Below are 15,556 nucleotides of genomic sequence, written 5' to 3'. Positions count from 1 at the left end.
TGTGGGGTGAGGCAGTGATGGTGGTGGGGACTGGTGAGAGGTGAGGTAGTAATGGTGGTGAGGACTGGTGAGAGGTGAGGTAGTAATGGTGGTGTGGATTTACAGGTATTTTTGGGGTGTTACTAAGATTTATATAGTAAACTGCACCTCCACTTTTGACACATTTTTTTAGAAAAGAAAGTGTGGCTTATATTGGTGAACATACATTAGTCTCCTGGATGATGTGGGCTCTTACAGTGACCCATGTAGTCAGTGTTGTTTGATGGAGCTTTATAAACTACCGTGAATCATTTTTTCCTGTGGTTACATATATTTCAAAAGCTGGACGTTGTATTTATATACTGTACCTGGAAGCTGATTTATATAACAATGAAATGTATCCGTTATTTTTTCAATCCTGTAGGCCTTTTGCACAGTATCACAGGGCACCTGGTGTAGAGACTGATTCTTCTATATTTACTGTCATTTATTTATGAAGAGAACCTGTGTTGTTCTTTGTTTTGGCTACCATATGGTGTAGCAGGAAAGGATTCAAGTGTAAAAAAGGTTAGGGTATTTCAGCTGACATTCTTTACGTATTTCAGCTGACATTCTTTACGTATTTCAAGAGTAAGTTGCACACTTGTAAAGCTTCAACATCACAGGCACGTGAAAATATACCTTGTAAGATGTCACTAGAAAACAAGTATGAGTTATGTTTTTTGCTGCATCAATACAAAAATTTGTTTTCCTCCTTCAGTGAGATGGCTAGCTGGTGATATTTTTTCCCCATCAGTGAGTCCCTGACAGTGTTTCTTCATGAATGAGACAAGGAGTTGGTGACAGTTTTTCCCCACTAGTAACCGAGCAAGTGACCGGTGTAGCTAAAATAATCAGTAATATATGCTGGTGTTTAACTTATTATTGAAGCCCTTGAAACAAGTTAAACAAATTAGAACTTTAATGCTCAGTGCATTTTTTTAAACAAAATGTACGGAGAGAGATAGACACATGTCATTGCACTAAGTTGAGGTACATCATGGTAAGGTAATGAATGATAGCAAAACAAAAATTTTCTCTGATACAGGGGTATTCAACTTTCTAGTCAATGTTAAGTTTAAGAGGAACATACACTACAATGTAAATTAAGGAAATGCTAATTGTTCCTGCCACAGTCCTAAACTTAAAATGAACCTCAGCCCTCTGCTCCTCCTATTAAAAGACTGGTGTGTTGAATGTATCCTTAGACAGTGTTATAACTACAGATACTGAGTGTTGCAACCTTCAGTGTTTGTTTAGTTATTGCTGACTTTTTTTTTTTTTGCTTGATTTATTGTCATGAGTTATGAGACTCATTCCTTTACTAGTTTGACTAATTCTAAACCCATGTTACTGTTCCTTATTTTGTATTATTAATGTCTTGACCCCTTCACTACGGGCATGCCACTTTTGATATTTTATTTGGCCACCGCCAAACAATTTATTCGGCAGAGAGAGACCTACGTACATCTACGGAGTGAAAATTTTAATTGGGAAAATAGATGTTGCATTGGATCCCCCCATTGGGTTGACAGTGGAATAAGCTACTGTAGATAGATTATAGAAAGGGATATGCATCATAGGTGATAAACATTTTTGTCTGTAGTTTGTTTTATTTAATTTTTTTACTCACAGGAATGCCTTTATGAGGGTGTGTATTTGTTCAAGTTTAGAATGTACAGTAATGCATACCTTGATCATCACAACATACTGTACATAAAGATGAACCTGAGAGTTTTTCTCGGGACTTCAATATCCCTTCATTACTGGGGCATCTGTAACAGTTCTTAATTTGTTTTTGCAATATTAACAAAAATATTTAAAGTTTAGTAGAGTATAAGATGGACACACAAGTACACACTTAAATTCTCGCTCTTTTTCACTCAAACTTGCTTGCTCATTCACTCATATATTCACTCACTCATTATTTGCATTAGAGAAATAGTTACTAATATATTGTATGTACATTTAAAACCAACAATATATTCATGGTATACGAATTACTTTTAACAGTAAATTTGAGCAACAGACAGTACCTGGTACAGGTAGCTGCAATATTAGGGTATTACAAATACTGTACAGTATAAGTTTTGATGTGTGCTTAATACTTATATGTACTTCAGTTCAGAATCAGTAAATGCAAACAGAAGATTAGTATATTTTCTATTGGATATTAGGAAAATGCAAGTACAGTATTTTCAAATGTGTCATTTAGAATTTATCATTCACTTTCATATTATTTTTCTGTGGCATTTTACACCTGCTTAGTGATGTTAGGTGCTGCACATAGGACCAGGTGCTAGTTAGGCTGATTTCCACATAATCACAGAGTAATCCTGTCATCATAGAATCTTATGGTCATTGGGACAGCTATCAAACAGGGAGGTACTACTGCCTGGGAAGATATTGGAAGCATAATGTGTTGTCTAATGGTAGACCCTGATATGCTTGCGAGCAGGGATGGGGCCATTTACGTTTTGTCAGTGCCAATTTAGATCCAATTCCAGCAAAAAAAAAAAATAATAATAAAAAAAAAATTCAAATTTAATTCAGTTCGTGTGCTTTTCGATTCAAATGTAATTCAATTATTTAATTTTAATATAAAAAACAAACAAGGTTTCATAATCATTTTATTTCCATACAAGTTGGACACTAACAAATCATGTTAACTGTCTCAGCTTTTCATATTGTTTATATCTTGATCATTATTCATTGCTGCACAGTCTAGACTCAAGATTACTGAGGATTACCTCTGATCATCATGAGTTGTTCAAAACATTTATCATTCAGGTTGCACCTCTCTGGCCTGGAGAGTTTGGCAGCAATGGAGAACAGTCGTTCCACCATATTTCGACTTGAGTTTTCACTGTACTTTACAGCATAAAAGATGCACTCTTTTGTCTGGAAAAAAAAAGTCAGCCAGCATCCTATATGTTAAGTTACTGTCTCCAGTAGGCTAATGAATCCCCCAGTTGCTGTCTCCTGTAGGCTAATGAATCCCCCAGTTGCTGTCTCCTGTAGGCTAATGAATCCCCCAGTTGCTGTCTCCTGTAGGCTAATGATTCCCCCAGTTACTGTCTCCAGTAGGCTAATGAATCCCCCAGTTGCTGTCTCCCCAGTTGCTGTCTCCCATAGGCTAATGAATCCCCCAGTTGCTGTCTCCTGTAGGCTAATGAATCCCCCAGTTGCTGTCTCCCATAGGCTAATGAATCCCCCAGTTGCTGTCTCCCATAGGCTAATGAATCCCCCCAGTTGCTGTCTCCCATAGGCTAAGTTTTACCTCGCCCAACTCCAGAATTAAAAATATGTTATTGCTTATTTAAATGCATTATTATTATTATTTTTAATTAAAAAATAATTATTGTTATAAGAGTTGGATTTATAACTACCTGTACTGATGATAACCTGAGACTATTAACGTCCGTACAGCAGGCACACAACTTTACAGGGGTAGCTGAGCAGTAACCATTTCTGAACTTTTACAAACATTACTGCAGGGTATCTATTAATGTCATTTTCGGCGTCAAATTGCCACAGGTTGCGATGCCAGATATTTTACCCAATCAATCAATCAATCATGTTGTACTTGCAACATTTATTTTTAAATCTACAAATACCTGATACGAATGAAGATTTACAGATAACTCTTTACATTTGCATCTGTTAACATCGCTGGCAGCACTGTAGCCAAGTTAGACTCGTAGCTGTAACCACCAGGCTACTGGGCCAAGCTGTGAGGTGTTATGGTCGTTTTTCCACTTGTATTTTCGGGTAGATAAACGTAACTTTCTTCATATATTTTTACCCGGTTACATCCACACAACATCCTACATACATATTGTGACAAAAAAAGGTAAAAGAAATATTCGTCATAAGGGCAAAAACATAAAAGGAGCAAGAGCAGAGTGTGGGAGCATTGCTGGGGAGTAGGCAGGGGTAGTGTCCCTGCTGATCTGCATTGCCATGGTGAAGCAGGGAGTGTATGCAAATGGTGATTGAGTTAAACTTTCATTTGGCTTTTATTTACAAGTTTGGCAATACAGTATTTTTTGTTGTAACTTATTTATATTATTTGTATTTATTCCTCACATTTACAGGTACTGTATATGGGTATATTATTTTAAGAAAATTATGCCTACGGGAGGAAAATGCACACAAAAGTTTTCCCCAAATACTCTCTGCTGAAATGGGGGGTGCATCTTATATGGCTGTGAGTCTTATATGCCGTAAAAATGGTATATTTAGTCTTTTTATAATATTATTCATGTTTGACAAGTTGACCGGTATTAGTACAATATTAAATGAGTCCTGCTGGATTCCCACATTAAATAATGTACGGTACACTCTCACCAAACATTTCTTGAACGCTATAAGCACTATAGCTCATTCTCACATCCATCGTGCCCAGGTGTTGGAGTAGTTTTTGTTGACAGTGTATCTTGTTACTTCAAAACATTCAAGTGTGAAACTGGTTTCACACATTAGACATTTCTTTCCGAAACGAAATTGTCACTTTTGATTATGTTGAGATCCCGGTGGTGAGGATGGGTCGGAGAGAGGGACTTGGGGAATGGGCCAAACATTGGCCAAGGGGGGCCGCTACTAAACAGGAGCAGCACCTGAATAGGTCTTGACCCTACGGTGGTCAGGGATGTAGTCTCGTGTGTGTGTGTATGCACGGGTGTGTGTGTGTATATATAATAATAATAATAATAATAATTAACGGTTTATTGAATGAGCATGGCAGCCGGAAGGCTGAAAATATACAATTACATAATTGGGGAATGGGTCTCTTGATTTACAAATGATATACAAGTAACATGGTTGGGACTGGGCTGTTCTTATAGCAATCAGTTCGTGCTCGTATGAGCTGGATGCGGTTGGGCAGGTGTGTGGCCATTTGGCCAGGACAGTAGCTTGGGGGAATGCAGGTGTGCTCCATCCTTCAGGTTAGGTCAGGTGAAGTCATGAGGTCAGGTCAGGTTAGGTCAGATCCAGCCACACTCAGTATTACACTGTTGTGTTTTTGTGCTTTTCCTTGGAGTGCACTGTAGGAACACTGTTTGGTAGTCAATCGTTCACTGATCACTTGAATGTTTTGCTGAATAAATCCCGGTGTAGTAAGGCTGGTAGAGCGCTGGGATGTAGCAGGGGGAGGGGGTGGGGGGCAAAAAGACTCGGCCTGGCTGCTCCAACTGGAAGCGACTTCAGGGCACGTCTTGTTTCGCTGGTGGTTGACAAGGGTGTGTGTGCGCGCGCGCTCATTTTACTGCTTATATGAGTACTGTACAGGTATTTATTTTAATTATTTTAAGGAAACTTAAAAAAATTGGCTCTTTGTTATCAAATACACTTCCCTCCGTGATGCTCAAAGGCACATCTATTAGTACTGAGTAAAAGAATTAGGAATACAGTACTAGATTTTTACAGTGCAGTACAGTAATCCAAGTTGGTGGGTGATTTAACATACATCTTAATTTACAGGTTTTTGATACTAAGGCTTAAAATTATCTTTTCATGCTTGATAATTCCAAAATAATTAGAACTGTCAGCTTTTGTATGGCTTACTTGGCTTGGCTAGCTAATCTAATTGAAAGTTTACTGTTTTTAACTGCACTTTTGTTGGAAAGCCCTTTATTTCCATGCTAGATTTATGTCCATACACAAAATTAGGAAGTGGAGGTATGTTACTTTAATGGCCAGTACTTTTACAAAGTTTGAAACATTAATCTGTGTCCCTTTGTAACCACATTTCATGCATGGCACTCTGCTGTGTGTTACTTACACAATATCCTCTTGAAATGTCACATAAACCTCCTACCCCCTGTCATCTCTCACTCCTCATGAGTGAGGTTCTTTCCCTGCATGTTTTTCCTTTCTTGTATAGCCTGCAGCTCTTCCTCCTCCTTGTAAGCTGCAGCAGGCAGGAAAGAGAAGGGGATGGCTGTTTCACCCATGAGGGGTCAAAATAGGAGAAAAGATTTATTAAAATTTTGGCTAATTACAAGCTCTGGCTTCAGGGTGCAGCTACACATGCTAGTGCAGATCTTGCTTGAAGACAGGCCTGAATGTGCACTTTACTAGCATTGTCCTTCTTTGTCTTGTTTAAGGTGACCACTGTGTGATCACCCCAATTACCGTACAGTATTACTGAACCTCTATACCTGTATACCAAAATAATTGATGAGCAGCCAGTTAGGTATAGAGAGTTTTTCGGAATCAAACTAATACCCAATACCAAACTTTGTTCAGTATATGTGAAAAAGATTGGTATTTTTAGTCCAGATAAGTTTCAAAATGTTGAACTGGATTTTTTTTTTTATGTATAAAATATAGTTTGGTAACACAAGGCTGCAATAAACACTGAACATTGTACACAATACATAAAAAGTACAGTAACACAGATATTGTTCAGTAAGTATACAGTACAGAGGCCCCCCCAAATTCACAGGGGTTAGTTTCTCAAAATGGCCGCGAATCTCCAAATCCACTAATAACATGGACAATTATTTCTTTTACCTGTATTGTATATATATGTGTGTGTGTAGACACACACACAAAATACATACAAATAAATGATAATGGGAAAATACTCTCAAATAATCAAACAAATTTATTAAAAAGCACGGACTTGAGGGTAGACGGTCACATTTTTAATAAATTTCTTTCTGACTATTTGTGAGAGGATTTCCAATTATTATTTATTTGTAAGTGTTTTGTGTGACACACACACACACACACACACATATTTACAGTACAGGTAAAGTAAATTACTGTCTCTAGAACAAATGGCTCCCTGTCCCAGCTGCAAAAATGGCGGCAACTTGAAAACTACCCACAGACATTCTTGGGTACAGCCACGGTGTCATCCACAAATAACCGAGAACTGCGAAGTAAAAAATTTTGAACTTGGGGGGGGCCCCTGTATTACATAAACAGCTCCTTCCCTGGCTGGCTGGTTAGTTCTCTGTTTAAACATATTACCAGGAACTTAATACAACACAATAACTCATTAGGGTTGAGTGTGGGATATTTTTTTTTCTTGTGAAAATTTACTATTTTACAATAATGTTTTATTAACCTGGCACTGAAGGAACCAAAATAATGTGGGAGTTATGATGAAAATACTTAGTGTCATTTTAATGGGGTTGGGCTGGCAGAAGTCTCCCAGAGGAGGAACTTTTGCCGAGTCATTCCACCCTCAACTGCCATACACCTGACCCTCGCTTTATGCTTGGGTTACGTTCTGCACGCCTAACTCGAAATGGCATAAAATGAATTCTAAATCTTATGGGTAAAATGGTGATGTGTTCCACAACCATTTCTGGAGCTCCCCAACTTAAATTCTGGCTCATTTTCTTCACTAGAACACAACAGTAATGCTATAAAAGTTGTGGAAAAATCATAATACTCTTATGTGTCTTAGAAAAAATAAATATATCAAACTATAAAATAAAAATGGCAACTTGCCATCTCATAAGCCACCTCATCCACAAATTTTCCCTTCCATATCTTGGAAAAGAAAAAGAGGGAGCATTAAGTGAACTGTGGGTAGAGGTAGGGTCCTCGTATAATTGCGAATTCACATATAGAGAGTGCACACAAAACGAAGGTCAGGTGTACCTAATTTTTACCCTACACAATTCCTTTCCACTCTTTATTTTCCTTATTTTATAGTTTTATATATTTAATTATGTCACATTAGAGCATTGTATTTTAGTATTGTACAGTCATCCCTTGGTTATCACACCTAATTGGGACCGCGCCGAGTGCGTGATAACGAAAAACGCGATAACGAAGGTACAGAACCTATGGGATTTATTCTAATTGGTTCCAGGCACCCAAGATCCAACTCCAATTTTCCCATTTTACGACCATTTATACCCACTAAAGATACAGATAATGTTATGGTAAGTATCAGAAACACACATAGGCATGGCTAGGTTTATTACAAAGTGATGAAAAAGGTACGCTCAATACTGTTGTCCACAAAACATGTAGCTATGCTCTCTTTATTTGAGTCTCCCATCTGAGGAGTCCGTTTTCTCATCGCTTCAGGACGCCTGAGTCCTCCGTTTTATCTCAGTTTTAGAGTGCACCCGAGACTTCGTTATTCTTTAGTAATGACACAGAATTTGAAATTGCAACCCCAATTGCAACTGGGGTTGCAATTGTTGAGGCAACTTAGATATGTCTGATTACAGCAAATGTGTTATTGTCAATTTGTAGGTGAAAGATTTTATCCTTAATAGATGTAGGTGAAGCAAAGGGGTAAAAACACTTGGAGGCAACTGCATGATAACGAAATTCTCGGCTTCAAAAAATGCGCAGTAACAGCAGGTGTGCAGATTTTGATGGAGGTGGGATAACGAAAATCGCGATAACCAAGTGCGCTATAACCAAGGGATGACTGTATTGTAGTACTGTATTTGAGATTTTAGGGGAGGGGTTTGGTATGTAGCAAATTTGTTCAGAATAGAGAGGTACTACTGGAATCTGAGGAGCTCAGTATAGAGGTAATACTGTAGTACTGTTAAATTCCAGTATATTCCCTATATGGAAATACAGAGCAAGTATCTCATCTTGCTATCAGAAACAGTAAAGATTATTATCAAACTAAGTACACTACAATCTAGCCTGGAAAGTACTCTGACTACACTGATTTATTTACATTTGTGACTAAAGTTTTCATGTACAGTATAGTATTGTCATCTACAGTAGTCATTAACTTTATGTAATTTCCATAATTTTTATATACTGTGCCACTGTTTTGCCCTTGTGTTAGAATTGAACTTCTTAAAGCTGTTAAAGAAAATGTATTTCACATTTAAGATAAAAAATACCTACCCTGAAAACAGCAAGGACACACACACCCACCTCTCTGTCTCTCTCGTGGTATCAAAGTTTTGTATTTCGTACTGAATGTTTTTATTATACTGTAGTTATTAGAATAGTTCACATAAATTCTACCCAAAATGTGATCAGCAGTTTTAGCAAAAATATAAAACTTTGCATGATTTATGGAGCTGGGAAGGTTAAGCTAGGACAGAGGCTCTTGTTTAGTTGTATTGTGCAATGTATGAATTTATAAATCTTTATTCTAGAAATCTTTATCATCTTGTCTCATATTCTTACAAAATGAAATCTTTGAAAAATGTAATACAATCCTTGGCTATTGTACATTAATAGAAAATTAACTATCACTAATACTGTATCTACAGAAATTAATTTTCAGTGAACTTTTCAAGTGTGTTGATTTAAAAAAAAAACACCTGTCTAGAAGTTAAAGGGAGGGGTGCTTTGTACACCCTTCCAGAGTCTTATGTTCCCCCCTAAACTGTTTTGTTGATTGGCAAATCATTTAAGTAATAATATTAACTTGGTTTCATGTTGAGGCATCTATTGATTACTACTGTAAATATGTTTTGTTATTTCCCAGGAGTTCAAACTTAACTTAACCATTTCAAATAAATTTATGAATGTTGATATTTTTACAAACTAATGGAAAATTTATGTTATTCATGTTGTTAGCCTGACTACCAAATTTGTCAGTTGATTTGTGAAAATATTGATACAAGGGGTACAGGTAAATGAGTTTTGAATCCTTGTGTGAAATAAGGGCATCTTACAGGAATACAGTACAGTATTGGATGCCAGATAAGACATCTGTGATGTTCAGATTGTCCCTTTAAACATGTAGACACACTTTCACACAAAAAAATTATTGTACAGTAATCTGTGTACCTGTACATTAGGGGAACCTTACCATGATAGTATCATGCTTACCAAGAATCCTGTGTTTGTCATTTCTGGGGGTATTTTCTCTCTGGCATATATGCCAAACCTGCAACTCTTCCTTCTTCATATAGCTGTACCTTTTAAAGTTGGGCACACGGGCATTTTGATAAACTACAGTACAATGTATAACTTTGTAATGAGGACACTCATTAGACTTGGGCTTAGTGTCCACCTTTACAATTTATTCTTTTTTGTGAATATGGATAAAAAGCTTTGTAACAATGTCAGTTACTGAGAAAGATATATGTAGCATGGAGGATTTTTATGTTTACATAGGTCGTGACAGGATAAGGTAGCTAGACTCTGAGCATGTCACCAATCACAATGTGCACCACTTTCTATCAAACCAATTCTCCAACAAAACCACACCACCACTGTATGAACACAATCCTGTTACTGGAAGGTAATCCTCAAATTGCCACCTGGGAGTGCTAACATGCACACAGAGAAAACTAATATTACCAGACTGTACTGAGTGTTCACCCTCCCAGCAAAAAGCCTTATTCACCTTGCTTCACCCTGATTGACTTGGACTCCCTATTACTGTGCGTAACCTCAGTTGACCTGATCATTGAGCCGCTAACTCTGACACTTCTGGTGCCAACTACAAATATGATATCGGTCTCCTATCATCATAACCAGTGTCAGGGTTGGTGGTACAGTTCTCAGGTCAGTCCAGCCTGGACTTTGTTGTACCCTCTTCCCCTGGCTACAGGCCTGGATTGTTGTCTCAACCTAAATTGCAGCTAGTCATCTGATGACTAAGGTCTGTCTGATGTCCTAATTACTCGGACATTTTTAGTATTTGGGGCTAAAAGTTCTGTCCACATTCATGGTTTGTTTAGTATCTGTGCTTTCCAGTTGGGATTTAATGGAAATGTTTAGTTATATATTTGGGATTGAAAAAAAAATATCTTCCATGTGTATATGGTGTCTGGGTTATCTTGTGTCCTGATTTCAAGGTTCCACTGTATTACTCCTGCCCAACAGGTGCACGGCTCACTCTGCTTTAATATAGAGCACAATGTCATCAGCATAGCTGTGAGTGTCATTTTAAACGAAAAAGATATTGGATATATGCAGAGGGAAAGAACATAAAATACAGTTTGCTACAATATATACCTAGAGGAGAATTGATTGAAATGGAAAAAATAAATATAAAAATACAGCAATATCAGTCCTGACACGAGGAGAAAAATTCCACCAAGAAGTTGCCTGACAGAGTACCTGTACTGGGTAGGCTACTCACCACTCATCATTATGATGTGTTAGTTTGTGAAAGAAAGACAACATAAAGTACAAGCTCTGGACAGATTAGCATACATTAATGCCCACTAATGTGCAGGTTTACCACATCAGTTTAAATATGAATTGACATTAGTTTTGTAGAGACACAGGTCATGTTATTTTTCACACATTATCATCACGTGAAGAAAGAGCATATGGTTGTGTTGCAGATACTATATTTGAAATGATCTTTTGTTAACTCTCCTAAATAGTTCTTTGATCATTTTCTATAACCTTTGTTCATTCAACTTTACAAATGAAAATAAGTCTGAGAGGGTAAGCTACCATTCTCTTGAATGCATGAAAGGGTAGCCTTTAGTTCCATTTCACCTTTACGTGTAAAAGAAGGCTGTTCTAGATGTTACGTTATTTTAAAGTTGATGTGACCTTGTTCTCTCACGACAGCCTTATGCATAAAGGTAAAATTAGAAAATATAGAAATTTCTGAAGGAATATAATGCACTTCATTGTGTGCTGTTATTAGATACTTGTAGGATAGATTTTAAAGTATCTTATCATCAAAGTCCTCACCAAATGTGATGTCATGTAACATTGCCTTAGGGGCCTGGCCTGACATGCTAACTTTCATATGTTTTGCTAACCGCCATGCTGCTTTGCTAACAAACCACCCATTGGCTGGCCTCCCTTGGAACACCACCCCATCACACCTCAGCGTTGTCATAGTGTCGAGCAGAAACACTGAAGTACGGGATAGTGAACAAGGCGTCAACCTCTATGTCCTTGCAGGACATGAGAATAGTTACTGAGGCTTCGCAAGATCTGATACTAAGGCTCCTAAACATCTATCTGTAAGCCCCTTATGCGAGATTTAATATTGGATAGTCACGTGTTGGTATATTTTTATTATGACCTCCTTCACTGTTGTTAGCATGTTTTTCTTCATGTCTTACTCATTAAGTTTCTGGCATGAAGTACAGTACAGTACAGTTTACTGAAAGATAAAAAGGAGTAAGATAGTTAATGATTTTCATGATGTGTTTCATAACCAGTACAGTATTTGTTATTAAGAATATTCCTTGTTCCTCAGGATCATTCTCGCCATGATTGAAGTATAGGAACTTTATTATTGATATGTTTGTGTATGTAGAACCAGAAACTTTTTTGTTTTGTTATTTTCAAACGTGTTTTTGAGTTAATTAAAAATTATGTGACCATAATGAGAGCCAACAGATCCAATTACTAAAGCTGCATGTTGAGCTATTACTGTATAGTGTGCTCTTGCATGACTGACTGTTGTCACCCCACACCTACATTCTCTTGTACAGTACTTTTTATCCTTATCCACTATAATTGTATTCATGATGTTTTTGGTGATAATTAATAATATTATGAAATGAACTTAACTCATTTTATGAATATTCTTGTTTTTCTAAGATTGATGAGTCTGAATGGAAAGTCAGTTCTTGAAATTTAGGATGATTATTTAAGCACAGTATACAACCAGATTCTGAACACCAGTAAGACTCTGTGAATCAAACAGCTAAATGAAGCTTCTTTGTAGATTTTCATGTATATTTGAGCTTTAAGGTAAAAGCAGATTTATATAGATATTAAGGCACTGTCTTCTATGTTGACAATGATGATGTTCATTACAGAATTATCACCCTGGAGAGCCGGCCATCGTCAATGTTAGAGTGTGATAGTGGGACGCTGACCGAGGCCAACCAAGGAGTGAACCTCTATATTCTGGCTGGCCATGAGTCTAGTATGTACTAGTACTAGACATCAGAAATATGAAGTGCTAAGCAAAGGACTATGTCTAGAAGAAGAATGGAGTTAGTCCAAGTGTGAGGTAACATGATTCTGATCATGATACAAAGATACTGAGTGCTGATGTACCAAGTACTATACTGCTCATAAAACTGAAATTTGGCAAAAACCTTGATCAAGGTTTAATCCCTATTACAGTGTACTGGTAAAAGAAATTGAAGTGATAGTTTCTAAGACATATTCAGATTGGAGGAGACTTTAGTGCTGTGTTTGCCTTAGATAATCCTCATAGAGGTGGATGCAGAGAAACTGTACTTCTTGGTCATAAGTATCATGTGAATGACTTTTTTTTTCATTAAGGTTATAAACTACCAAAGAAATGAATAACAGTATATTGTAGCATCAAAAATGACAGTTTAACCTGAAATACAAGAAAGTGTCAGATTAGCAAATAGCTAGGTTATCATTCCCAATCACTAAGGTGTGTTTTGTTACTTTCAAGTGGGAACGTGTAAAAGTTATACCTCGTACCCTTGCAAATTAGAAACTGGCTCAACAGCAGTACAAACAAATTTTGCATATCATAATTTCGAATCACCATATTTATTAGCGCAATCTGTGTGTACTGTACTGTTGAAATAAATCAAGTGTCGCCCATCATCTCTAACTGAAGCCGGTTAGTACCACTTGTGTTGAATCTCCTAAGGTAAGATAATGCACAGGTTTTTTCTCTTGTTATTGAATTCTAATAATGACACACAAAGGCAGTAGCTAGTAGGATAGTTAAATTTTTCTGTATTGCAAAGTCCATGATATTTATTGTTACAAAGGGATTGAAAATTATTTGTTAGAATTCAAAAGTTCCATATTTCTTACAAAATTTCTTTTTGTTCTTTTAAGTATATCACACATAACCTCCATTAATAAATGCTAAACTAATTTTTTAAAGACTAAATTCAAGTCTTCTTAGCGGCTCAGGACAAAGTTTTGTATGACAGTGTATAAAGAGCATTTTTATGATAGGTGTAATAGAAGCATATCCTTTGAGGTGCATGACAAATGGAGATAGTTAAGCCTTTATAGCTTGATTCAGAATTACTCACCTCCCAAAACTTATTTTTAATGAAAATGCAAGAAATAGGATAATGTGACCATTATTGAATAGTCATGAAATTTGATTATCCAGTAGAAATTCAGATTGAAATCCTTATCTTGACTATACAGTACAGTATAGCCTAAAATCAAATTATCAAGGTTTAGCTATTTTGTTTACAAATGCACCACATACAGAAGTGCTCCATTGCAGTTTTAAGTGAAACTCAAATCAGCTTAATGCTGTGAGCTCAGTACTATAATCTAATTTTTAAGGATTATTAATTAAATATCTTTTCAGATAACCTGAAGTCCAGAACATAATATTTCTCAGTTGTACCAAATACTGTACTGTCATCTTAAAGTCAGGTGCAGTTTGGAAAACTTTACTGTTCCACCAGCATCTGTTGGCAGTGGGATCACACTAATACCTCACTTATATAAGATCCATCAACCAGAAACAAATTCCTTGATCTGAAAATATTCTATACTGTACACTGGAATTTTTTTCTCTTTAATACCAAGAGACAAAGAAAAGAATCAGATGCCTTAAAGAGTTTTTGTTGGATAGATCACATGTAATTGAGGTATTGCTTTGCACTGTACAGGTTATATGGAGAGAAGAGCATTTCTTCTTTGGATACCACCATTATGATTATAGCACTTGTAAATTGTTATGAGTATATATATTGGAGAGCAACTTTAGAGCTCGATAAATTATATATTGAGGAGGAATGATCATTAGCACAATTGGAATAGGCTTAATTTTATTGAATCACCTTCAGTGTAGTACAGTATAACACAGTTACATGTGGTAATTATGCAGGAATTTGGTTGTGTTGATTAAAAAACTGATGATTTTAATTTGATTTATGGGCATTCTGTTTAGGTATTTGATTATGGAAGAAAACTTAAAAAACATTAATTACTTTTGATGAAGAACCTTATATAAGTGACACTATCACTACTATAATTTTTGGTAAATAAGCTACTACAGGTTGTACCTCTCTAGTCCGGCAACCTCGGGACCTGATTGGTGCCGGACCATGGAAATTCACCCTGGATAGACTTGTGCTTACGCTTGGAAGCACTAGCACCACTTTCTCTGCTTCATGGTCTCTTTGAAGATATATTGAAGGGTTAAATGTTGTACAGTAGGTTCTCAAATTTTGGGAGTTTTTAATTCGACGTTTTTTATTTGGACACATAATAAAAGATACCACGCAATTTAAAATTTTGACGGGTTTGAGCGGCCCGCCAACGATCAGAAGTGCACAAATTGTGTAAACAGCGTCATTTCTCTTATGTACAAAAGATTCATTATTGTTTATTACTGAATGTCTTTTTGATTGAATTAATTTTTGCGTGCAAGATGTACAATACAATTCATTAATAATACGTAGAATATTAAAACACACGAGGAGACGAGACGGAATTGTTTTCGTTGATTACAAAATCAGTGACTGATCGGATCTACATATAAAACTGAAGAAAATATGACCCTGGTTGTAGCTGTTGTAAAATTAATGTAAAAAATTAATATGGTTGTTTTAAGTAATGTTATTTAATGTTAATAAATGGAACAATATAAGTAGCTAACCATTAATGGTAAAGAAAAAAAAAGTGAGCT

General features: G+C 36.5%; 1 protein-coding gene across 12 annotated transcripts in view; it reads left to right on the top strand.

Moving 5' to 3' along the window:
- The window catches only part of LOC121869168 (mitogen-activated protein kinase kinase kinase kinase 5-like), an 84,059-nt gene extending 70,866 nt beyond the window's left edge, over positions 1-13,193 (top strand). For 11 of the 12 annotated variants that reach the window (XM_042370364.1, XM_042370369.1, XM_042370366.1 and 8 more), the window contains one exon: positions 12,720-13,193. In XM_042370364.1, the coding sequence (XP_042226298.1) occupies positions 12,720-12,840 (121 nt within the window). In that variant the 3' untranslated portion in view covers positions 12,841-13,193. Of the gene's footprint in view, positions 1-11,776; positions 11,913-12,719 lie in introns of all 12 variants that reach the window. The other variant, XM_042370368.1, reaches the window with a different exon arrangement.
- The last annotated feature ends 2,363 nt before the right edge of the window (positions 13,194-15,556 follow it).

This window comes from Homarus americanus, unplaced genomic scaffold, assembly GCF_018991925.1.
Source record: "Homarus americanus isolate GMGI-L3 unplaced genomic scaffold, GMGI_Hamer_2.0 scaffold25467, whole genome shotgun sequence".
NCBI lineage: Eukaryota > Metazoa > Arthropoda > Malacostraca > Decapoda > Nephropidae > Homarus > Homarus americanus.
Note: the sequence above shows the minus strand (reverse complement) of the source record. Positions and strands in the feature narration are given on the sequence as shown.